The 18,116-nt window shown below is 40.9% G+C and overlaps 1 protein-coding gene and 1 non-coding gene across 3 annotated transcripts; both read left to right on the forward strand.

The window, feature by feature from the left end:
* The first annotated feature begins 4,670 nt into the window (after positions 1–4,670).
* SLC25A3 (solute carrier family 25 member 3) lies at positions 4,671–17,078 on the forward strand. 2 transcript variants are annotated; one of them, XM_036400373.2, is made up of 8 exons: positions 4,671–4,753; positions 4,907–5,063; positions 9,375–9,496; positions 11,959–12,138; positions 12,256–12,437; positions 13,144–13,316; positions 13,771–13,881; positions 13,991–17,078. In XM_036400373.2, exons 2-8 carry the CDS (start codon positions 4,913–4,915, stop codon positions 14,149–14,151), a joined length of 1,080 nt encoding a protein of 359 aa, XP_036256266.1. In that variant the 5' UTR covers positions 4,671–4,753; positions 4,907–4,912; the 3' UTR covers positions 14,152–17,078. The 2 variants fall into 2 exon arrangements, with proteins under 2 accessions (XP_036256266.1, XP_036256265.1); XM_036400372.2 differs by lacking the exon at positions 9,375–9,496 and adding an exon at positions 9,654–9,775.
* On the forward strand, positions 12,611–12,850 carry LOC118698494 (small nucleolar RNA SNORA53). Its single transcript, XR_004981895.1, has one exon. It is a non-coding gene; the product is annotated as a small nucleolar RNA SNORA53 (small nucleolar RNA).
* Positions 17,079–18,116: the final 1,038 nt, after the last annotated feature.

The following is an 18,116-nucleotide window of genomic DNA, read 5'->3' on the forward strand; positions in this document are numbered from 1 at the left end:
CCATATTGAAAAAAAATTAAAAATCTGCTAATAAACTCAGGTCAGTTAATTCACCTGGTGGCAGGAGTATCATCATATTTGCAGTATCAGAGTTTTGCACCATAGTTCCTTAGCCTATGTCAGGCCTTTAATTTGGATGGGGGGAGAAGATAGCTTTCATTTGTTCTTCAATACTAAAGACCTTCCTTTTCACTTTAAATTATTTCTCACACCACTTTGCATGTTTCAATGTAAAATATAGCTTTCTTTCCTAGTTACATGAAATACTTTCAGTCAACCTCCTCCAGGGATACTACTAGCATCAAAGAAAAAAAGCATGCCACAATCAAAACATACTTCAAACCGGATTTTGTTGCAATTAAATGTCATCATTCTTTCATTTTTGCACTGTTTTGGAGAATGCTCTCAATTTCAGTGTTACCTCACAGCTGGTAGAGTTTTCTAGAAAAGTCCTCCAAGTATAATCCACATCTAGTTCAGTTGTGGTTGGAAGGCATTGCATCTTCAAGACAGGAATTTTTTTATATTTCAGACATTTAATGGTGTGAGGTAGCCCTGAGAAGTAGGATCTTTCTCCTGGCCCCAAAGATGAATTTTTCATGGTATTCTAAGAGTAACACATAGTAGGGCTATAAGCTGTATGTGCTTAAAGCATTCTAACTACTGCAGTATAAGTTAAGCTGAAGTATATAATTATACTGTAGTCTTTGTATCAAAGTGCTGAAGCAATAGGCACTGATGTTCCTTTTTTCCCTTCCTTTTACACATTCTCACTTTTGTTCTATGAGTTCATCTTGTTTTTTAGACAGAGCCAGCTTTAATTCAGAACCAATGACAAAACAGAGCAACTTTATGGACTAGTATCCAAAATTCAGTTGCAAAAATGAGTGGAGTTCTGATGTAGTAAGTATGATTTAAGAAATTCCTTCTAGGGCAAGGACTACAACAAGCCTGGAAAAGGTTTGTGGAAGTTAAGGGGCATGACAATGTTATTTTGAGTTTGGGTCTCATAATTGTCATATTGCTCAGAATGTTAGGCTGAAAACCTGCCAGGTTTTGATTTCCTGTCTGAATGGGAGTTAACACACGGTTTGTATTTTCCCCTTTAAATTCTGTGCTAATCTTTCAACATGCATCCAGTCTTGGGAGCCTGGTATCAGGCTGTGGATCACTAGAGGATTTCACTTGCAGTCTTGAGATTAATCTTAGAGCATCTGATCCATGGCGAGAGCATGAGAGCTTCAGTAGTGTCTAAGAGAATACATTTTCAAGAAGGATCTTAAATTTAAATTCTGTGTGTTTTAAGACCTTAATTTGTATTTGCATAAGAAACAGCGTGAAAGAACCTCTTCTCCAAGTTTACTTCCTAACAGCATGCTCAGCACTGCCCTACAGAATTACTACGAATCCCTCCTGGCCTTGGTCTAGGTGTTCTGTTTTGTTTCCTATAGCATAACTTACAAAACTATGATATTAAAGTGTCTGCTAATTACCTTCTTTGCTAGTTTTGTGGACAAGATATCTTAAAAAAATATTTTAACTGGTTTATGTAGATTCAAAGCAGAAAAGCCAAGTACAAAAAGAATGCCTTTAAATAATACAGGTCCCAAAGAAGACTCAGCAGTAAACTTTATGTAATTGCAAATGAAGCTGGTAAAATTGCATGGCATATCTTGTGCATGGTACATTTGACATACTTTGATATGGCTTAAGTAACATATTGGGTGGAATAGAGACAGGGATGCATAAATTTTGTGTTTGCAAAGGTAGATATTTCAGCATACCCTTTGTTGTCTGTTAATGTGGCTTTTATTGTGTGTTTGGTAAGTCTACCTATCTTTGTCTAGAACTGTGGAAACTGACTTGCTTTTCTTTTTCCTGAGGGAATTTACCAGAAACCTGTAAGTACTGTGTATATGCTGATACTAAAAAAAAAAAAAAAGAAATCCCACAAGTTTTCTGTTCCACCTCACTTTGAAGTTCTTTGTTAGCATTGGTAGCCTGTGGTTAAATCATTAGAACTGCACTGTCTTATTTATTTGTTCTTTAGGGGAAAAAAATGGTGATGCTTAAGAGATAAACCATATAATGTGTGGGGAGAATTTAAAAAAAATAAAGAAATATTATCAGACAAGGATATCCATGGCAGCAATTAATTAGAATAGAGGTTTCACTACTTTTTGTGTTGAGAACATGTGACTGCTGTTGTTCAACATTGGCAGCTTGGATCCTGGTGAAGGAAATGCTGCAGGCTAAGGTTTCCCTTGGGCTGTAAAACCTGATCCATGACTGATTCTAGAACCATGGTCTTGTAGTTCTGATGTTGCAACAAGGAAAGTGTATATAAAGTACAAGTTTACAACCCAAGCAGATGCTGCTCTGCTAACGTTGTTATCAAAGGATGGATGGTTGTTTCAGTATCTTGTGTATTTTTGAAAACAAGGTCACCTGGGAAACAAGCTCCTAAGAGCTTTGATTTTGCTTGCAGGCTTCACCAAAATGTTAGAACTGTGAAAAGTTACTTCAAGATAGGAACTAGCCTGCATTTCCTTGATTGTATGCAGTGTGAGGTGAAATTGGGATAGAAATGGAGAGGGTGTATGGTGGGTGTTAAAACAGAAGGATACAAATGAAGAATATTCCAGAGTTGCAAACTGAATTTTTCCTAACCTCATAAAACTTGTATTGATTAAAAAGGTGGATTTAATTTACAATAGCTCTTTTTACTGTGAATTGGACAGAGGTTGACACTAGAAGGTAACATCTTTCAAGTCTTCGCCTATTACTACCTGCAATGTCTCTCAGAAATTAATTAAATTAATCTAGGTGGTTTGAATTACAGGCTATTCCTATTTTATTCCTTCACATCTGGGAAGAGTGGTAGATATTTTTTGTGAAATTATGTTTCAGCAAGAATATACATTATCCCTGTATTTTCATGGGACTATGCTGTTTAGTAGTTCTTGTTAATACTACTGCTGTTAGAAGTATTGTCATTTAAAACAAAAACCAAACTCACAGTTTGTTCCAGAAAAATTCTACAGACAAACTCATAAGCATTTGTATAGTTGTGCACACAAATTGCTATTAGATGTCTATAAATAGTCATCTACTCATCCTTTATAATTGGGAGGAACAAAGGTTTTCTATATGTTAAAAATTGGAAAAGTGCAAGGATTGTAATAATTTATATGCAGTTTCAAGGTAAGAGCCCAAATCTCAATCACGTTCAGAGGTTACTATCTAATTGAAAATAAGTGTCAGTGTTTGCCTTTCAAATAAAACATTGTTACCAAGAATTGTTTAGAGGCGAGTGAGTAGAGCAGAACAAGTAATGGCAAAATGAACAATTCTGGTTTGTTTTCACTGCTGCCACTGTCAATGAATTCAACAGCACTTTGGGCTGTCAGCTAGTTGCTAAATTTAAGAATTTGGAGAATGCAAGTTTCATTTGTCCTTTTCCTACTTGAGCAGCTAGAGTGTAGTTTATTCAAGAGGCACTTGACCAGCCTTGATATCTTTGACAGTGCTATTGGGCACTTTTGTCATTGTAGGACAGTCTCCCTGGATTCACGACTTCATTGTGAAATAGAGCAAGTAGAGCCAGGGTTTAAGGGCCTTCCTTGGAAGTTTGATAGGAGCCCCTTAGCTGACCAAAGTTGGGGTGCAGTCATTTGTCCAGAAGTAAGAGCTGGGATATTCAGCACATCTCTTGCTTTCCTGGCTTGTGTGTGAATGCTGTTGCAGAGCACCATAATCAAAAGTATATGATCAAAACAATGAAAAAGTGGAGTTATTGCGTCTTCAGTAACTGGAGAGCTGAACTTGTCTGTGCTAGTCTTGTACTATGTAAAAATGAGTGAAATCACCCTGTGCTGGTAAAGGCACACTTAAAGATAGGTAAGGCCAAGCATGGGTCCTGTGTTACAGAACATTCTGCTTTTAACAAACCAGTGACGAAACAATTCTATGAGCAGCTGCAGCCCTTGTAGCATATGCTATGCCATGGTGCCCTGCAAGCTGACCCTCCGAAGGTGGAGCTCGGCCAGGGAGTCTGCAGACAGTGCTTGGTGCTAGATCTGACCTGTGCTTGGGCTGGCAGAGTTCTCAGCTGGAATCCGGTGAGAGGGGTGAGCTTTTTGCAAAGTATTAATGGATGTGATTACCAGACGTGTAACCTGGGGTGATACCGAGGATTTCTTTAACTAATCTTTTAAAATGGGTGCGATGCTAGGGCTTGGACTTCATCTTAAACATCTCTTCCAACCCTGGTGCTTTCATGATTCGCTGTGAGTGCTGCAGAGCACGGGTCAAGGCCAGTACAGGGAACTCGCGTTCGGGCGCGTCTCTGGTTTGACATTGCCCGGGGCAAGGCTGCGGGAGGCACGTGGCGCGAATGGCAAGCGCCCCGAGCCGGCCGGCGATAAGGAAGCACGCGGTTTATCGCTGTAGGGCGGGCTCACCCAGCCCCAGCAGCGGGCCGCAGCGAGTCAGCGCCGGCGGAGCCGCTCCCGAGCCGCCCCCGGGGCACTGCGGGCCGGGTTCAGCCCGGGCGCGGAGCGAGCGCGGCCCCGCCCGGGCGCCTGCGCAGGGTGGGAGGGCGGTGGCCGCGCGTGCGCGGCGGTTGGCGTGGCGCCTCCGCCAATCGCGGCGCGGGTCGTTGCGCGGCGGCCCCGCCCCCGGCGCGGTGAAGGACAAGGTGACGGCGCGGGGCCCGCGTTCAGCCTCTGCCGCAGCGGCTCCATCTTGCGAGGTGAGTCGGGGCGGCGCGGGCCGCCCGCCGCCGGGGACCGGGCTCAGCTCGGGGCGGCAGGGCCGCCTCGCGGCTGCTGGGCCGGAGCTCGGCGGCCGCGCCGTGGCGGGGTTTTCTGGTCCCACGTCGCTCTGGTCTTCTCGCCCCCCTCAGGTCGCCATGTTCTCGTCCATCGCGCCGCTCGCGCGGCACAACCCGTTCTACGCGCCGCACTTCCAGCTGGTGCAGGACGGCGTGAGAAAGCGCCCAGCGGAGCCCGCGGAGGCCTCCGCCACGCGGCGGAGCCTGGCGGCCGCGTCCGCCGACGAAGGTGAGAGGGGGACGGAGGGGCCGCGGCGGAGGCGAGGCCCGCGGGCGTGCGGAGCTGGCGGTGCCTGCGCTGACCCCGCCAACGCGGCCTGTGCCCGACAGGGCGGTGCAGGGGATGTCAGCGCCCAGCGGGGCTCGGCCGGGCCGGGAGGGGCCGGTGCCGGGCCTACGCGCCCGCTTGGAGGACGAGGAAGGGCACGGGCGGGGGAGGCGCTGGCAGTGCTTCCGCTCTCCCGGCGGTGTGTGCTGAGGAGCAGGAGGGATCCGGGTTTGCCGGGAAAGCACATCGGAAGCTTCTAGTGCGGAGTAATCACAGAAACTCCTGTAGATTTTGTCCTGGGGAGCAGAGAGCGCTTTTTCTGACTCTGCACGGCCTGCAGCCTCGGGCACCGAGGTTGTAGGCCTGTACTTCTTTCATCGGTGGAGAAGAGCAGTGACTGAAATCTGTGGATTCGAAAGACCATCTCTCCCATCCTTTTTCTCTTATTTTTTTCACCAGTTTATTCATAGCTGGGTACGTGAACATCTAGATACATTAGGCTTGCTTGCTGCTGTTAGTTTTTAGTTCTTTTTTTCTTTTTACTAGTTGTGGGATGTATGCCAGATAACTTGCTCTTTAAGATACAGGCATGCACTTAAGAGTTAAGTGCAAGTGCTTCCTGTATGTTTCCCAGTTCATTTGTCGACTTCTGAAGGTCAGACCTTGATGATACTTGCAGTACCACAAAATGGGTAAGGGTGGAAAGGACTACCATGAGTCATCGTCATCATCGTTACAGGTCCAGCTTCCCTGCTGAAGCAGGGTCATCTTGGGGCAGATTGCACAGGGCTGTGTCCAGATTCTTGAATATCTCCAGGGAGGGAGACTCCACAGCCCCTTCGGGCAACCTGTTTCAGTGTGTGGTCACTACAGTAAAGAAGTTCAGTTATTTTCAGATAAAACTTCCTGTGTGTTAGTGTCTGCCCATTGCTTCTTGTTCTGTCACCACTGAGAAGAGCCTGGATCCATCCTCTTGACACCCTCCCAAAAGTAGTTATAGACAATGATGAGGTCCACTTTCAGTCATCCTTTCTTGAGGCTGAACAGACCCAGCTCCTTCAACCTCTCTTCATAAATGAGGTGTTCCAGCCTCCTCATCATCTTTGTCGCCCTCCCCTGGACCTGCTCCAGGAGCTCCATGTCTGTCTTGTGCCGAGGGGCGCAGGACTGGGCACAGCACTCCCAAGTATAGCTTCACTAGGCTGAGTAAAGGGACAGGATCACCCTCGAGCTGCTGGCAGTGCTCTTCCCAGTGCATTACAGGATACCCTGGAGGAGCGGCCTTCTTGGCCACAGGGACACACACTGCTGGCTCATGGACAGCTTGGCTGCCCAGCAGGACCCCCAGCTCCTTCTCTGCAGAGCCATTTCCAGCAGGTTGGCCCCCAGCCTGTGCTGGTCCATGGGCCTGTGCCTCCACGGGTATAGGATCCTACATTTGCCTTCGTTGAACTTAATTCAGTTCTTTTCTGCATGCCTCTCCAACCTGTTGAGGTCCATCTGAAGTAGAGGTGGATATTAAAATTCTAATTCTTTTAAGCTGTCAGTAACTTAAAAGTGTCTCTCTGGTTTTACTTAAAAAACAAAAAAAATAGGAATTACTTTCAGCAAGCTGCCTCTTCTGAAGTACTGTGATTATTGAAGTATTTCAGTGGAGTTGCACGAACATTCATATGATATATGAAAGAGGTTAGTTTTACAAAGTCTTGGAGAAATTATTTGTGGCTTTCAGTGTAGTAATCCTGCTGCCAGCTAACTAAAGCCCTAAATCGCTCTTTGGTATGCTAAATATATTCAGTAGGTGCTCTTATTTCTTCAAAGCATTATGCTTAATCTTCATCCTGTTTGTTGGCAGTTGAGGTCAAAGGTGGCCAAAGTTTTTCAATCTTCATAATCTTTTTTGCTGAATTCATTATTTCATGTACCCAGCTGGTTCTCTGGCTTTTGTGTTGAGAACATAGCACGTTGCAGAAGATATCGGAACTTGCACAAGGTCACACAAAGTCAGTACAAACCACACGACCTTCTGAGATCAGCTCAGGGCATCAGCCACATCGGCGCTCAGAGACCAAGTATTTTATGACCCACTCATGGAATTTGTCCTTGTTACCGTGTCAGATTGGAAGCAGAGATATGAAATAGTTACAATGTAGCTGTCTCAACAGAGTAGATATATTTTTATGCCATATGTATAACTTGTGTACCATAAGGGTGTTTGTCTTAATCATTACCTGGGTATGTTAGAATGACTTTCCTGTCCTCTGTGCAGCATGTTCAGCTGTTTATTTCGAAATTTTTTAGAAAATTTGACTCTACTTCTGAAATAAAAATTCCAATATCATCTGTGGCTTTATTTTCCTAATAGTATTGTACCACTACAAACCTAGGCACCTCTAAAGAGCTCAAGCCTAATTGATACTGGCTTTCTTAATCACTGTACTTGAACACCAGGCTGACAGATCAGTCTGAATAGCACTGTAATCCAGCACATACATAAAACTCTTCTTTTCTCTGGCTACTATAAAGCTCTGTCCCTGTCATTTGAGGAGTATGACTTAAAATTACTGTGAGAAAGGCCATGTGAACAAGCAGTTCTGAGATCTGGCAGCATGTTAGCTGCTGCAGGGCTGTGTGCTGTTGGCCAAAGACACAGCTAGACAGAGCTGGCCCAAACAGACCTAGAGTCTGTTCTCTGGTTATACCTGCCTGATCTGTGTGTGTTTAACCAGCCATGCTAGAAAGAACAGACTGTTTCTGCTAGCCAAGCTATTTTGGAGCTATGTGTAAGTCCCAGACCAGCATATTACAGTCTTTAGCAGTGTCTCAATTAAAAATAAGTTATTCTGATAACTGATTATTAGCTTTTAACTTAAGTTCACTATGGCATCTGTGAAACCTTATTTTTTGTTGTTCGGGCAATTTTTAAAAGTAAGGTAAAAAATATAAATACAAAATGTAATGCAAAATCTGGGACGTTTGTGGGAAGGAGTTCCTTTAAAAGTTATGTTAGCAAACTTATGAGCTGGATAGGCCTGCTAGTGTTATCTGCTGTTCTGCTGGTGCTGTTGAACATCATTGTCAGCTTCTGTTGGTGTTCATAAAGGAATTCAGAACCAGAAAGAAGGCAAAGAAGCTCTACATAATAGGCTTTTGCTGTCTTTCAGTTTTCATTAGTGTTTCTTGGAGATACTTACTAAGTTGTAACACTTTAATGATTGTTCCATTATATTGAAGTGACACCAGTGAATTTAGTAGCAAAAGATTGTTTTTCTACTTTGAAGAATATTTTTTACATAGTGTATTATTTTCTGTATTCTTATTCAGTATATTGGATTTGCTTTTACGTATTTTTTTAAATTTTGAGCATAGTAGCAGAACTGTGCTGCTACTTTCTGCTTATTTTTTACTGTTCATTGTAAATTTGAGTGTTTCTTGTTTGCACTCACTTCTAGCCTCTGTAGCTTCTTCAAAAATGAAAGAAGAAAATGGGCTCTTTCTTCCAGCTCCAGTAACTTTGTTGTATAGCAATATGTGAAAATTAATTATTCTAAGGTTGGATGGTTTTATACACAGTATATACACTGTATAGGACAGTGCATATGAAGTATCTCTTGAATAAATGTGATCTGAAAGATTCTTTAATGAACCTTGTGTATGTGATCGTTCAATAGGACGATAAATAGCAATCTGCAGTTTCATCAAGCTGTATACATGTGAGATTCTGTATTAGAAAGACAGTTTACAAAAAATCTATGTAAATAATCTGAGAAATACCTGAAAATATATCTGCATATGTCCAACACCAATATTGTAGCTTTTATAGTCTCTACTTAAATACAGAAGTTAAACTGTCATAGAATATTTAATGAGAGAAGCTTTGTCTTTTGAGTTCTAGAAGAATACTATTCTTATTTCCTGGATATAAGAATTGTTGGGCATTGCAACTTTGAGTCATAATTTCTGCTAGTAACTTTTGGGATTAATTTCTGTGGTTTTAGCGTGCTCTGAGCCAAAACTTCAGTGTTTCTTCCTTTGCTTATTTAAAGGAACAAATTCAACTTGGAAGGCTTAGAATCAAATCTTTTCAGTCGAAAATGTTTTAATTTAAAGCAAAAGAATAATTTTTCATTATGACACTATTAAAATAATCCAGCATGGGAGATTATTTCAGTTTAATACTTTAGAGAAAGTAGCATTTAGTTTTGTTTCTTTTCTGATCATTGTTACAATTTATGATTGATCATGTATATGTAATTTTTTCCAATTAACTAGAATACAGCTGTGCCTATGGCTCAAACAGATTCTTTGTCCTTTGTGGCCTTGGTGGGATTATTAGCTGTGGAACAACACATACAGCCCTGGTTCCTCTAGACCTGGTTAAATGCAGAATGCAGGTTTGTTCTGCATGTTGGTATGTGATGACAGAGCATGTTCGGTGTGGTATATTTAATTACTAATGAGATGGAGGCATAAACTATACCCTGGACATGGCTGTCCAACAGTGCATGGAGTTGATATAAAAGCATGGTGTGTCTTTATTTTTTGCTGCAGAATACAGTTGTGAATATGGCTCGCTCAAGTTTTATGCTCTCTGTGGCGTTGGTGGGGTCCTAAGTTGTGGCCTGACACACACTGGTGTCGTACCTCTGGATTTAGTGAAATGTCGTATGCAGGTTTGTATCAACTTCAACATTTCTTGAACTTCTGCTTTCTATGTAGCCAGCATATTAAGAGTTGCCAGTAGGGATGCAGTCTTTTGTGGATGAGAACAAGCAAGCAAACTTGAATTTATCAAATCTACTGCTGTAAGACTAGCAAAATACCACTTTGAAGAGAAGTAAAGGTATTATGGATAATCTGGATGCGTTATTTTTGACAGCATTTAAGGCACGTTTAACTGACTATATTTGCTAAAAGGCATCCACCACAATGTTACTCTGCTGGCTGGTTAGCTGTCCAGCATTATTCCAGTGCTTTTGGAGTAAGGAAATAGTATCTTTTGGATCTGTGTTTTTTAGCCTGGAGTGACATGCATGTGTAATTGGATTCATTAACACCATGGATATAAGTGCATGGCTTATGGATTGGATATTTTCTAATGATGTCACTTTGAACAGAGTGGCTGATACTTGATTTGATATCATGAAGGCCATTGATGTTTGCAACTGCTTTCCTTTAAGTGGTTTTTGATCAATCAGAAAGTTGCATTGCACTTGTGACACATTAAAATAATTTTGTGAACAGCCATGGATGAAAACATACTAATGGATTTATTCAGGCAAATCTGCAAGAATGCAAATTAAAGCACTCCTGTAAATTTCTGGAAATACAGTAGTTCACTGATTTCCCTGTTGCATAGCTGATGATAAAAATGGCCATTTTGTTATTATAGAACTCCTGAAATTAGGAGGGAACTCTGAATTAGTCAGACCTCCTTGTCATGCTAGAAGTATGCGTGTGCTGTTCTTCAAAACCACGTTCTTTGGAATGGCCTTTATTTGATGTTTACCAGAGAGACTTTTTCACATTCTTGAGAGCATCTGAAATTCTGGTCTCAAACTAGGAAATCTGTAACACATCAGACATGCTCAGTGTGGGCTACCAGTTCTGGATTATTATATGGTCAGGGTGGTGGTACTTCCCCTTCCCTCTCCAGCACTTAGAGGGAGCTTCAGGAGGGGGGTTCCATGTGGATTCCAGGTGTGATCTTGTAAAACCTGTCAGCATTTATCTCTTTACAGATCCAGTACAGAGCATGTTACTAATCCTTCCTAAGTTCTCCAGGAAGAAACCGTTTGCCAGCCCTCTCATGTCTTTTTAAGAAGAGGTCATCTTTGCCATGGTTTAACTGAAACCAGGACACCTGTTACACACCTCATAACTAAGCATGGTTCTGACTTGAACATAGTCCCATTTTACAGTGCCTGATTAAATATCCAATTTTCTAAAATGATGGCTCTTTCTAAAATATTTAGGTGAACTAGATCTCACGTATATTGTTCCTAGACTGCAAGACAGTATACCAGTCAGTGCAGGTTGGCATGCATGTTTCATAGCTCTTTCTGAAAGCTTTGATGGGCATCCAGTTTGATATCTTCCTTTTTATCCTTGGAGGAGCTGTAGGATGATGTCAAATATGAAAAGTAACAGTGGGATGTGACGTAATTACCTGTTGAAAAGTTCCTGCTAAATTACTTCCTTTCACCTGAAACAAAATTATTCAAGTCAGTCTGTGTTAAATTTCTGATAAGTTAATAAAATCTCTCAAAATTTTATGGGCAGAAGACAATTGCTGTATAGCCTTTATTGCCAAGTCAAAGTACAAGTGTGGAAGTTTTTGATCACTCTTTGATCTGGTTTACTCCGTCTGTGTTACTCTGAGTACGTGGAGAGATCACACAGGAGAAACAACCTTCTCTGATTAGTAATCATGTGATCACTAGGTTTCTGGCAATGCTTGAGTGTACATAGGTAGAGTGTGTAAAGTAGATGAGATTGCTGACAGGACCCATTAAATTTTTTTAAAATCTGATCTATACATAGTTGCAGCACTGACAGTATTAGAACAGTGATTTCAGTAAGTTTTTTCATTACAGTTGCATTGTTAATTTGGAGAATTAAAGTGAAACAAAATTCAGTTTGGTGGTTTCTGAGTATTGAGGAAGAACATACTGGCTGTTAAAATAAGTCAGGGTTTGAGAGTAGCAAGTAACCATTAGTGTAACTTTGTGGTGTGTATTATAGGAATTAGAGGAAACCAGCTGTCTGAGGAATAGAAAAATTTAAAATTTTGGATGGGGGCGTGAGAAGGAAAATAGTAAGCTATATCAAACATTTAGCTCTCTGTTCTTTTTAGGTCGATCCACAAAAATACAAGAGCATCTTCAATGGATTTTCAGTGACAATCAAGGAAGATGGTGTTCGTGGCTTGGCTAAGGGATGGGCTCCAACTTTTATTGGCTATTCCATGCAAGGGCTTTGTAAATTTGGGTTTTATGAAGTTTTCAAAATCCTGTATGGCAACATGCTGGGAGAGGTAAGCCTTAAATGTTTTTTGTAAAGCTGTATGTCTGCAGCATAGTAGTATTAGTGATAAGGAGTAATCACAAAAGCATGACTCATTAATAAAAATGTGTGTTTCAATTCCTTTCAGGAAAATGCCTATTTGTGGCGTACTTCGCTATATTTAGCTGCATCTGCCAGTGCGGAGTTTTTTGCTGACATTGCTCTGGCTCCAATGGAAGCTGCTAAAGTTCGCATTCAGACACAGCCTGGATATGCAAACACTCTACGGCAGGCTTTACCCAAAATGTTTGCAGAAGAAGGCATCTGGGCGTAAGCATCCCTTCATTTTAATTGCAATTCTTGATTTTCAGTATGTTTTCTTAATGAAGAGCTGGTGCTGTAACTAGTTCTGGCCTTAGCTTGTAATACTTCTTGGTCTTTTGTATTTCAAGATAAGAACTTAACATACTTCAGGTGATCTGTGCTGAACTGGCTGTTAATTCCACATGCTCCTTAGATCCATCTTTGTGAGTATCTTTGTGCTGAGTTCTGCTGGATAACTTCAGTTTCTAGCAGTTCCAGTCAGAGATACTCAGCAACTTTCTGGTTGTACAGTCAAAGATGCTTGAGTCATTGGCATGTGAGAGCAATATAACTGCATGTTAGCTTTCTGTTCTGATAGAAGTGGCTGTAGATGTACAGGTCATGTTTCACTATCAGGACTTGGCTGGTATGCAGACATTACCCTTACTGCACTGGTAGTATCAGTACTACATTGCTGCCGTGTATTGTAATCTGAAAAGGGACTAAAGAAACTGCTGTGCAGCCTGAGGATCAGGAAAATTTCAATTTGTGCTGCTGTTGGAAGGTAGTACTTAGGAATTTAAACAACTCTAATTTCTGTGGGATTGACAGCATTACAGGGTAGTATATAGAAGTTGTATGGCAGCAATAAATAAGCTAATTCATTTCAGGTTAGAAATACACTTTCAATAATGAAGAAAATGAAACTGAGATTGTCTCTTCTCTGGTTAAGTTTCTATAAAGGTGTTGCTCCACTATGGATGAGACAGATTCCATACACAATGATGAAATTTGCCTGCTTTGAACGTACTGTTGAAGCTCTCTACAAGTACGTTGTTCCCAAGCCACGAAGTGAATGTACAAAAGGAGAACAGCTGGTAGTCACATTTGTTGCAGGCTATATTGGTAAGGAATCTTTAAGTTCTACACTTCATTAATGGATTACTGCAAATCTAGAGACCTGTTGCTTTTCAAAGTATTAACTGAAAAGTGACATTAGCAGATGTCACTAACATGGGAGAACTTCCCTGCAGCTTTGAAATGTGCAGGAGAAGTAACTATAAAATCGGTCTGTTAGGGGAAATTGGGTCTGTAATAGGAGACTTCTCTTAAGTGCTCCTATATGTTACCAGTATTGATGGCCAGATTTAAAAATTGCAGCTGATTTAAGTGAAAATTTGCATCTTTCTCAGTCTTGGGAATCTTTCGATGGAAGGGGGGAATTTTCAATATCCAAAGATTCAGAAGTTTTTTTTCTGGCTGTTTTCTTCTGTTCAGAAGTTTCAGGTGGTTGTACTTAGTGTACACAGTAGTGGTACAGCTAAAATACCACAGAACTAATGTCAAATTATTCTTTCAGCTGGTGTGTTCTGTGCAATTGTTTCCCATCCTGCTGACTCTGTGGTGTCTGTGTTGAACAAAGAAAAAGGCAGCTCAGCTTCACAGGTTCTTATGAGGCTTGGATTCAAAGGTACGTTCTTTCTTTCATGTATTTTGGATCAAGTGTTTCTGGTGTTTAGGGGAGGAGGTATTTTTTTCATGCCATTTTATGCTGCTCACACTTATGGTTTGCTCTCCAGGTGTATGGAAAGGTCTGTTTGCTCGTATCATTATGATTGGTACCCTGACTGCACTACAGTGGTTCATCTACGATTCTGTCAAGGTTTATTTCAGACTTCCTCGCCCACCTCCACCTGAAATGCCAGAATCTCTGAAGAAGAAGCTTGGTCTAACTGAATAGACAACTCATGGACTGACTGCTGGCTGACCCAGTGATGAGTTTCATGAAACTTTTATATATTTGACTATGTAGAAAACAAACTATACAATGTCATTATTGGTTGTGCCCTCATCTCATGTGAGGGTTTAAATTCTACCACTGTCATTGCCTGAAATAAATGAGAAACAGAGTGCTTAGTGTCTGTTTACTACTGCATATGTAAGCTTCATTTCATAGTAGCAAATACCTCAAATACTCTCCTGGCTTCCCCCCTCCCACCCCAAAAAAGTTTTTTAAAAAATACCCTGTATCACACTTAAGAAACTAGAGAAATGTTACCCTTCCACTTAAAATTAGGTTTTCACTGTTTCCAGAGAAGTGCCAAGAACCTGTCCTTGCACTTGGAGCCCACTGATCATTTGCCTGTAATAAGCTGTTACTGTGGAACAGCTGAACTCGTGAATGGCTGAGATGAGACTGGAGTCTGATTGGGCATCCTAGTCATGATATCAGTGTTTCCCACAGAGATAAAAGGAACCTTATGCATACTAGAGCTGTTTCTGCCTTGGGATGGTCATCCCAACTTATGCTTACTTGACTAATTTCTGCTTCTGTTGGCTTTGAACCACACCAAAGAACTTGGCCCTTCTGATTGTCCTGTGGAATTAAACAGTAGTTGCTACCTCTTAACTAGAGAAAAGCTGATGTTAATAAAGATTTTCAAATATATTTGACTACTAATGGTGTACTTCAGCTTTACAATAAAATAAAAATGGCTTGTATTTTACTCTAGAGTTTGAAAAACTTGCCAGTTTTTCCCTACATTTGCTACAGCTGTAGTTTTTTATTTCAGTTACTTTTTTCTGAATTAGTATAATACTGAATTATGGTTGAACCATGTATTTCTGCAGCTCAAGGAGCCATGCCAGGCTTTTTGGACCTTGATGTGAAGAAATACATGCTCCTCAGCACACAAGAGGAGACAATTAAGGCAATGTTAAGGTATTTATTTTTGAATTTTTTTCTCAAGTCTTAGTGGAGGGAGATGGTGCTGCCTTCTGCATTTCACCTGTTCAATAACCCACAGTTGGTAATCACTACACCCTATCCAGTACTACTTTGCTCCCAAAGTAGAGCTGGAGCTGATGTGGTTTTTTTGCAATTCTGTGGATAGACTGCCTTACAGCATGTGAGCTGTTTATACTGAACTTAGCTTGGCACTTATGTTACACTGCTTCTTCCTCTTGGCTCCTTCAGAGCCAAAAGGACAAATCAGGCAGGTGCCATTGGATATTCTAAATGTACTGACTGCTGCATCTTGCTGGAATCAGATGTGCCTGCTATTGTAGCGCTGAGCTTCTCACCCCCTGGGAAAATCCTCCAACACCCAAGATTTTGAATGATTATGCTAAACAGGAAAGCTGGGCCTTATTTTGAATTGTTGCCTTTCAGAATGCAGAGTAAAAGCTAGAACTACACCATTTCCCTGTCACCATGACAGTAATAAAGACACTCTTAGAGCAACTGGTATCTGCCTGCATTACACAGCAAAGTCAAATTTAGACCCTCAGTCTAAATAAAATACTTGTACAAGTACTTTGTTGTTGAATTAAAATTATCTAATGCTAAAAGTATGTAAATCTTGTTTCCACATCGTGAATGGGAAGCTCTGAAATTATTTAATGAGTCATTAAATACTTGTAAGAGCTTCCTTGGAGAAGAGCCCTTACTATGACTTGTATTAAGACTGTTGATGTTAAATCACATTTTTGAAGTTGTGTGTATGGTGCAGCTTGCTAGGAAAACTCACTTTCGTGTACTGAAAATCAGTTTCTTTAGAGGCATGTTTTTACTCAGTAGAATTTTCTTTCTTTGCTGAAAGTTCCTTCTAATCCTGGGGAAAGTGAAGAACTCAAATTTTAAGGCTGGCAGAAGACTGAGACAAGCTTGGCTCATGTAGTGAGGTAGTCTGTCAAGCAATCTAGTGCTGAGCTAAATTTCTTGAGACTCTTATTCTGTATGTGGAGCAAAATCGCACAATTTTTCTCTAGGATTGAGTCCATAATGCACAGTTGTTACAAATAGGTACAACAATAAGAGCACCTTAAGTCTGTTTTCTTATTGCTCACTGGTAGACCTGAAACTATCTTTTAAAAATGCTTAGATAATTATATCAAGGTAGACCTGAGATAAGACTACAAGGAGCAGCCTGCAGTTCCTCTTCTGTAACTGAGAAAGGGAAAATACACTTAGTGCTCCTTGCAGTGTTGTATTTCAGTGGAAAACCCAAGAGGGGGAGAGAATTGCCTTGCAGCTGCCAGCTTCATTGACATTCAGCCATAGGATTGTTCGGATGCTTGTTAGGAAAGGGTGTTGCTTAAAGGGTTGCCTGCTGGTATTTTAAATAAGCTTCAGTGGGAAAACCGTAGTATTAAAATACAATTTAAAAGGTCTTTGTGCATAATGCCTGGTACATTTTCTGAAGGTTGAGATAGAGCAATGGTGCTTTTGATGGATTTGCCCTTCCATTGCAAGTAAAGTCCTGTATCCAAAAGAGGTACCCCAGTTTAAACTTAGGTAACTCCAGACCCATCAATAAACCCCAAAGTGCTCTGTAAAACATGGATTATGTATATGCTGCTTGTGTATATTTTATGAAGGAGAAAACATACTTTCTTGCTGGTTTTGGAGCTGAGATGAGCTTTCTGGTTTAAAACATACCATATATATAAATTTGGAGTAACAACTGCATTTGCACACCGTGTTTATATCAGGTTGTACTACAGATGAAATGTGCTGACGCTCACTGATACTTGCGGAAATGTCTGTTGCATATCATTTTAAAATGGGCTGTAATAATACAAATACTTGTAACTCATTTACATTTTTACATAGAAATGATGTAGTTCACAGTGAAAACAATAAACATCCTGCTTTTTTATAGCAAATATGAGTACCTTGGGTAGATGGGCTTAATAGCTGCGTGGCTTTGTTACAGAATACAATTTTTGTAACTCAGTGCTAGGGAGAAAGACACTGCTAGCAGAAAATTCTTGGCTAAGCAGATGTTCTGGTGTCTAAAAGTAGATTTTATTCTTTTGGGATTCATTTGCTCATGTAATTTTTCATCATTGATCATTTAATGCTGTTGCTGGCTTTTGGGTTGTTTTTTTTCCTTTTAAATTGCTGACAAGTATACTAATTGGCCAGTTTTGTATCTGAAAGCTAAATTAAAAGCAAAGATGGCCTGAATGTCACTACATTTTGGGCTCAATGGGATGATCTGTTTTAAGTAGCATCGCTGTAATTTTCATTATTACCTGAATCACTCAATCATTTGATAAAATTGCAGAGTATCGCTGCATGACCCTAGAAATGAACGAAGGGGTTGTAGTTTCACTGAGCCAATACTCTCCCCAACTGACAGTACTATAACAAGGAGGCAAGTTACCTGTCTGCTTTAAATTTTTGAAAAAGACCTCACTCTCTGCTCACCTTTTCCACTGTCGAAGGAGCTCTCTGCCTCCCTGATGAGAGCAGTATAATTATAAAGCTACTATAAAACTTCCATTTTTTTAGTACAGTGGAGATGTGTGCCCGAAGGGCAAATAGAGATTTGTAATACCTGTGTGGATTATGGGAGAATTTCAGATCGCTCGCCTTACTCCTGAAGTCAGTACAGTGGTGTGACAACTTGAAATACAGATTATTCCAAAATACCTTTTTCAAGTAAACTTTACCTTTGTGACTTAAATTTTTTGCCTTGCTTGCAGCAAGAAAAATATCTGAGAGGATTATCCTGGGAAGTAAGGGTAGGAAGTCTGCACACATCTAAAGGGAAAGGGAAATGAAACATGTATGTATGTATGTATGTATGTTCCTGTAACATTTTTTGCATGCTTAACTTCCCTTGGAGACCACGCACAGGACTGTACACTCAGCTTTTCACTGGGAGACGTGTTCTAGAATTTGGAGGTTGAAAGTGA

The sequence above is a fragment of the Molothrus ater genome, chromosome 5 (assembly GCF_012460135.2).
Source record: "Molothrus ater isolate BHLD 08-10-18 breed brown headed cowbird chromosome 5, BPBGC_Mater_1.1, whole genome shotgun sequence".
NCBI lineage: Eukaryota > Metazoa > Chordata > Aves > Passeriformes > Icteridae > Molothrus > Molothrus ater.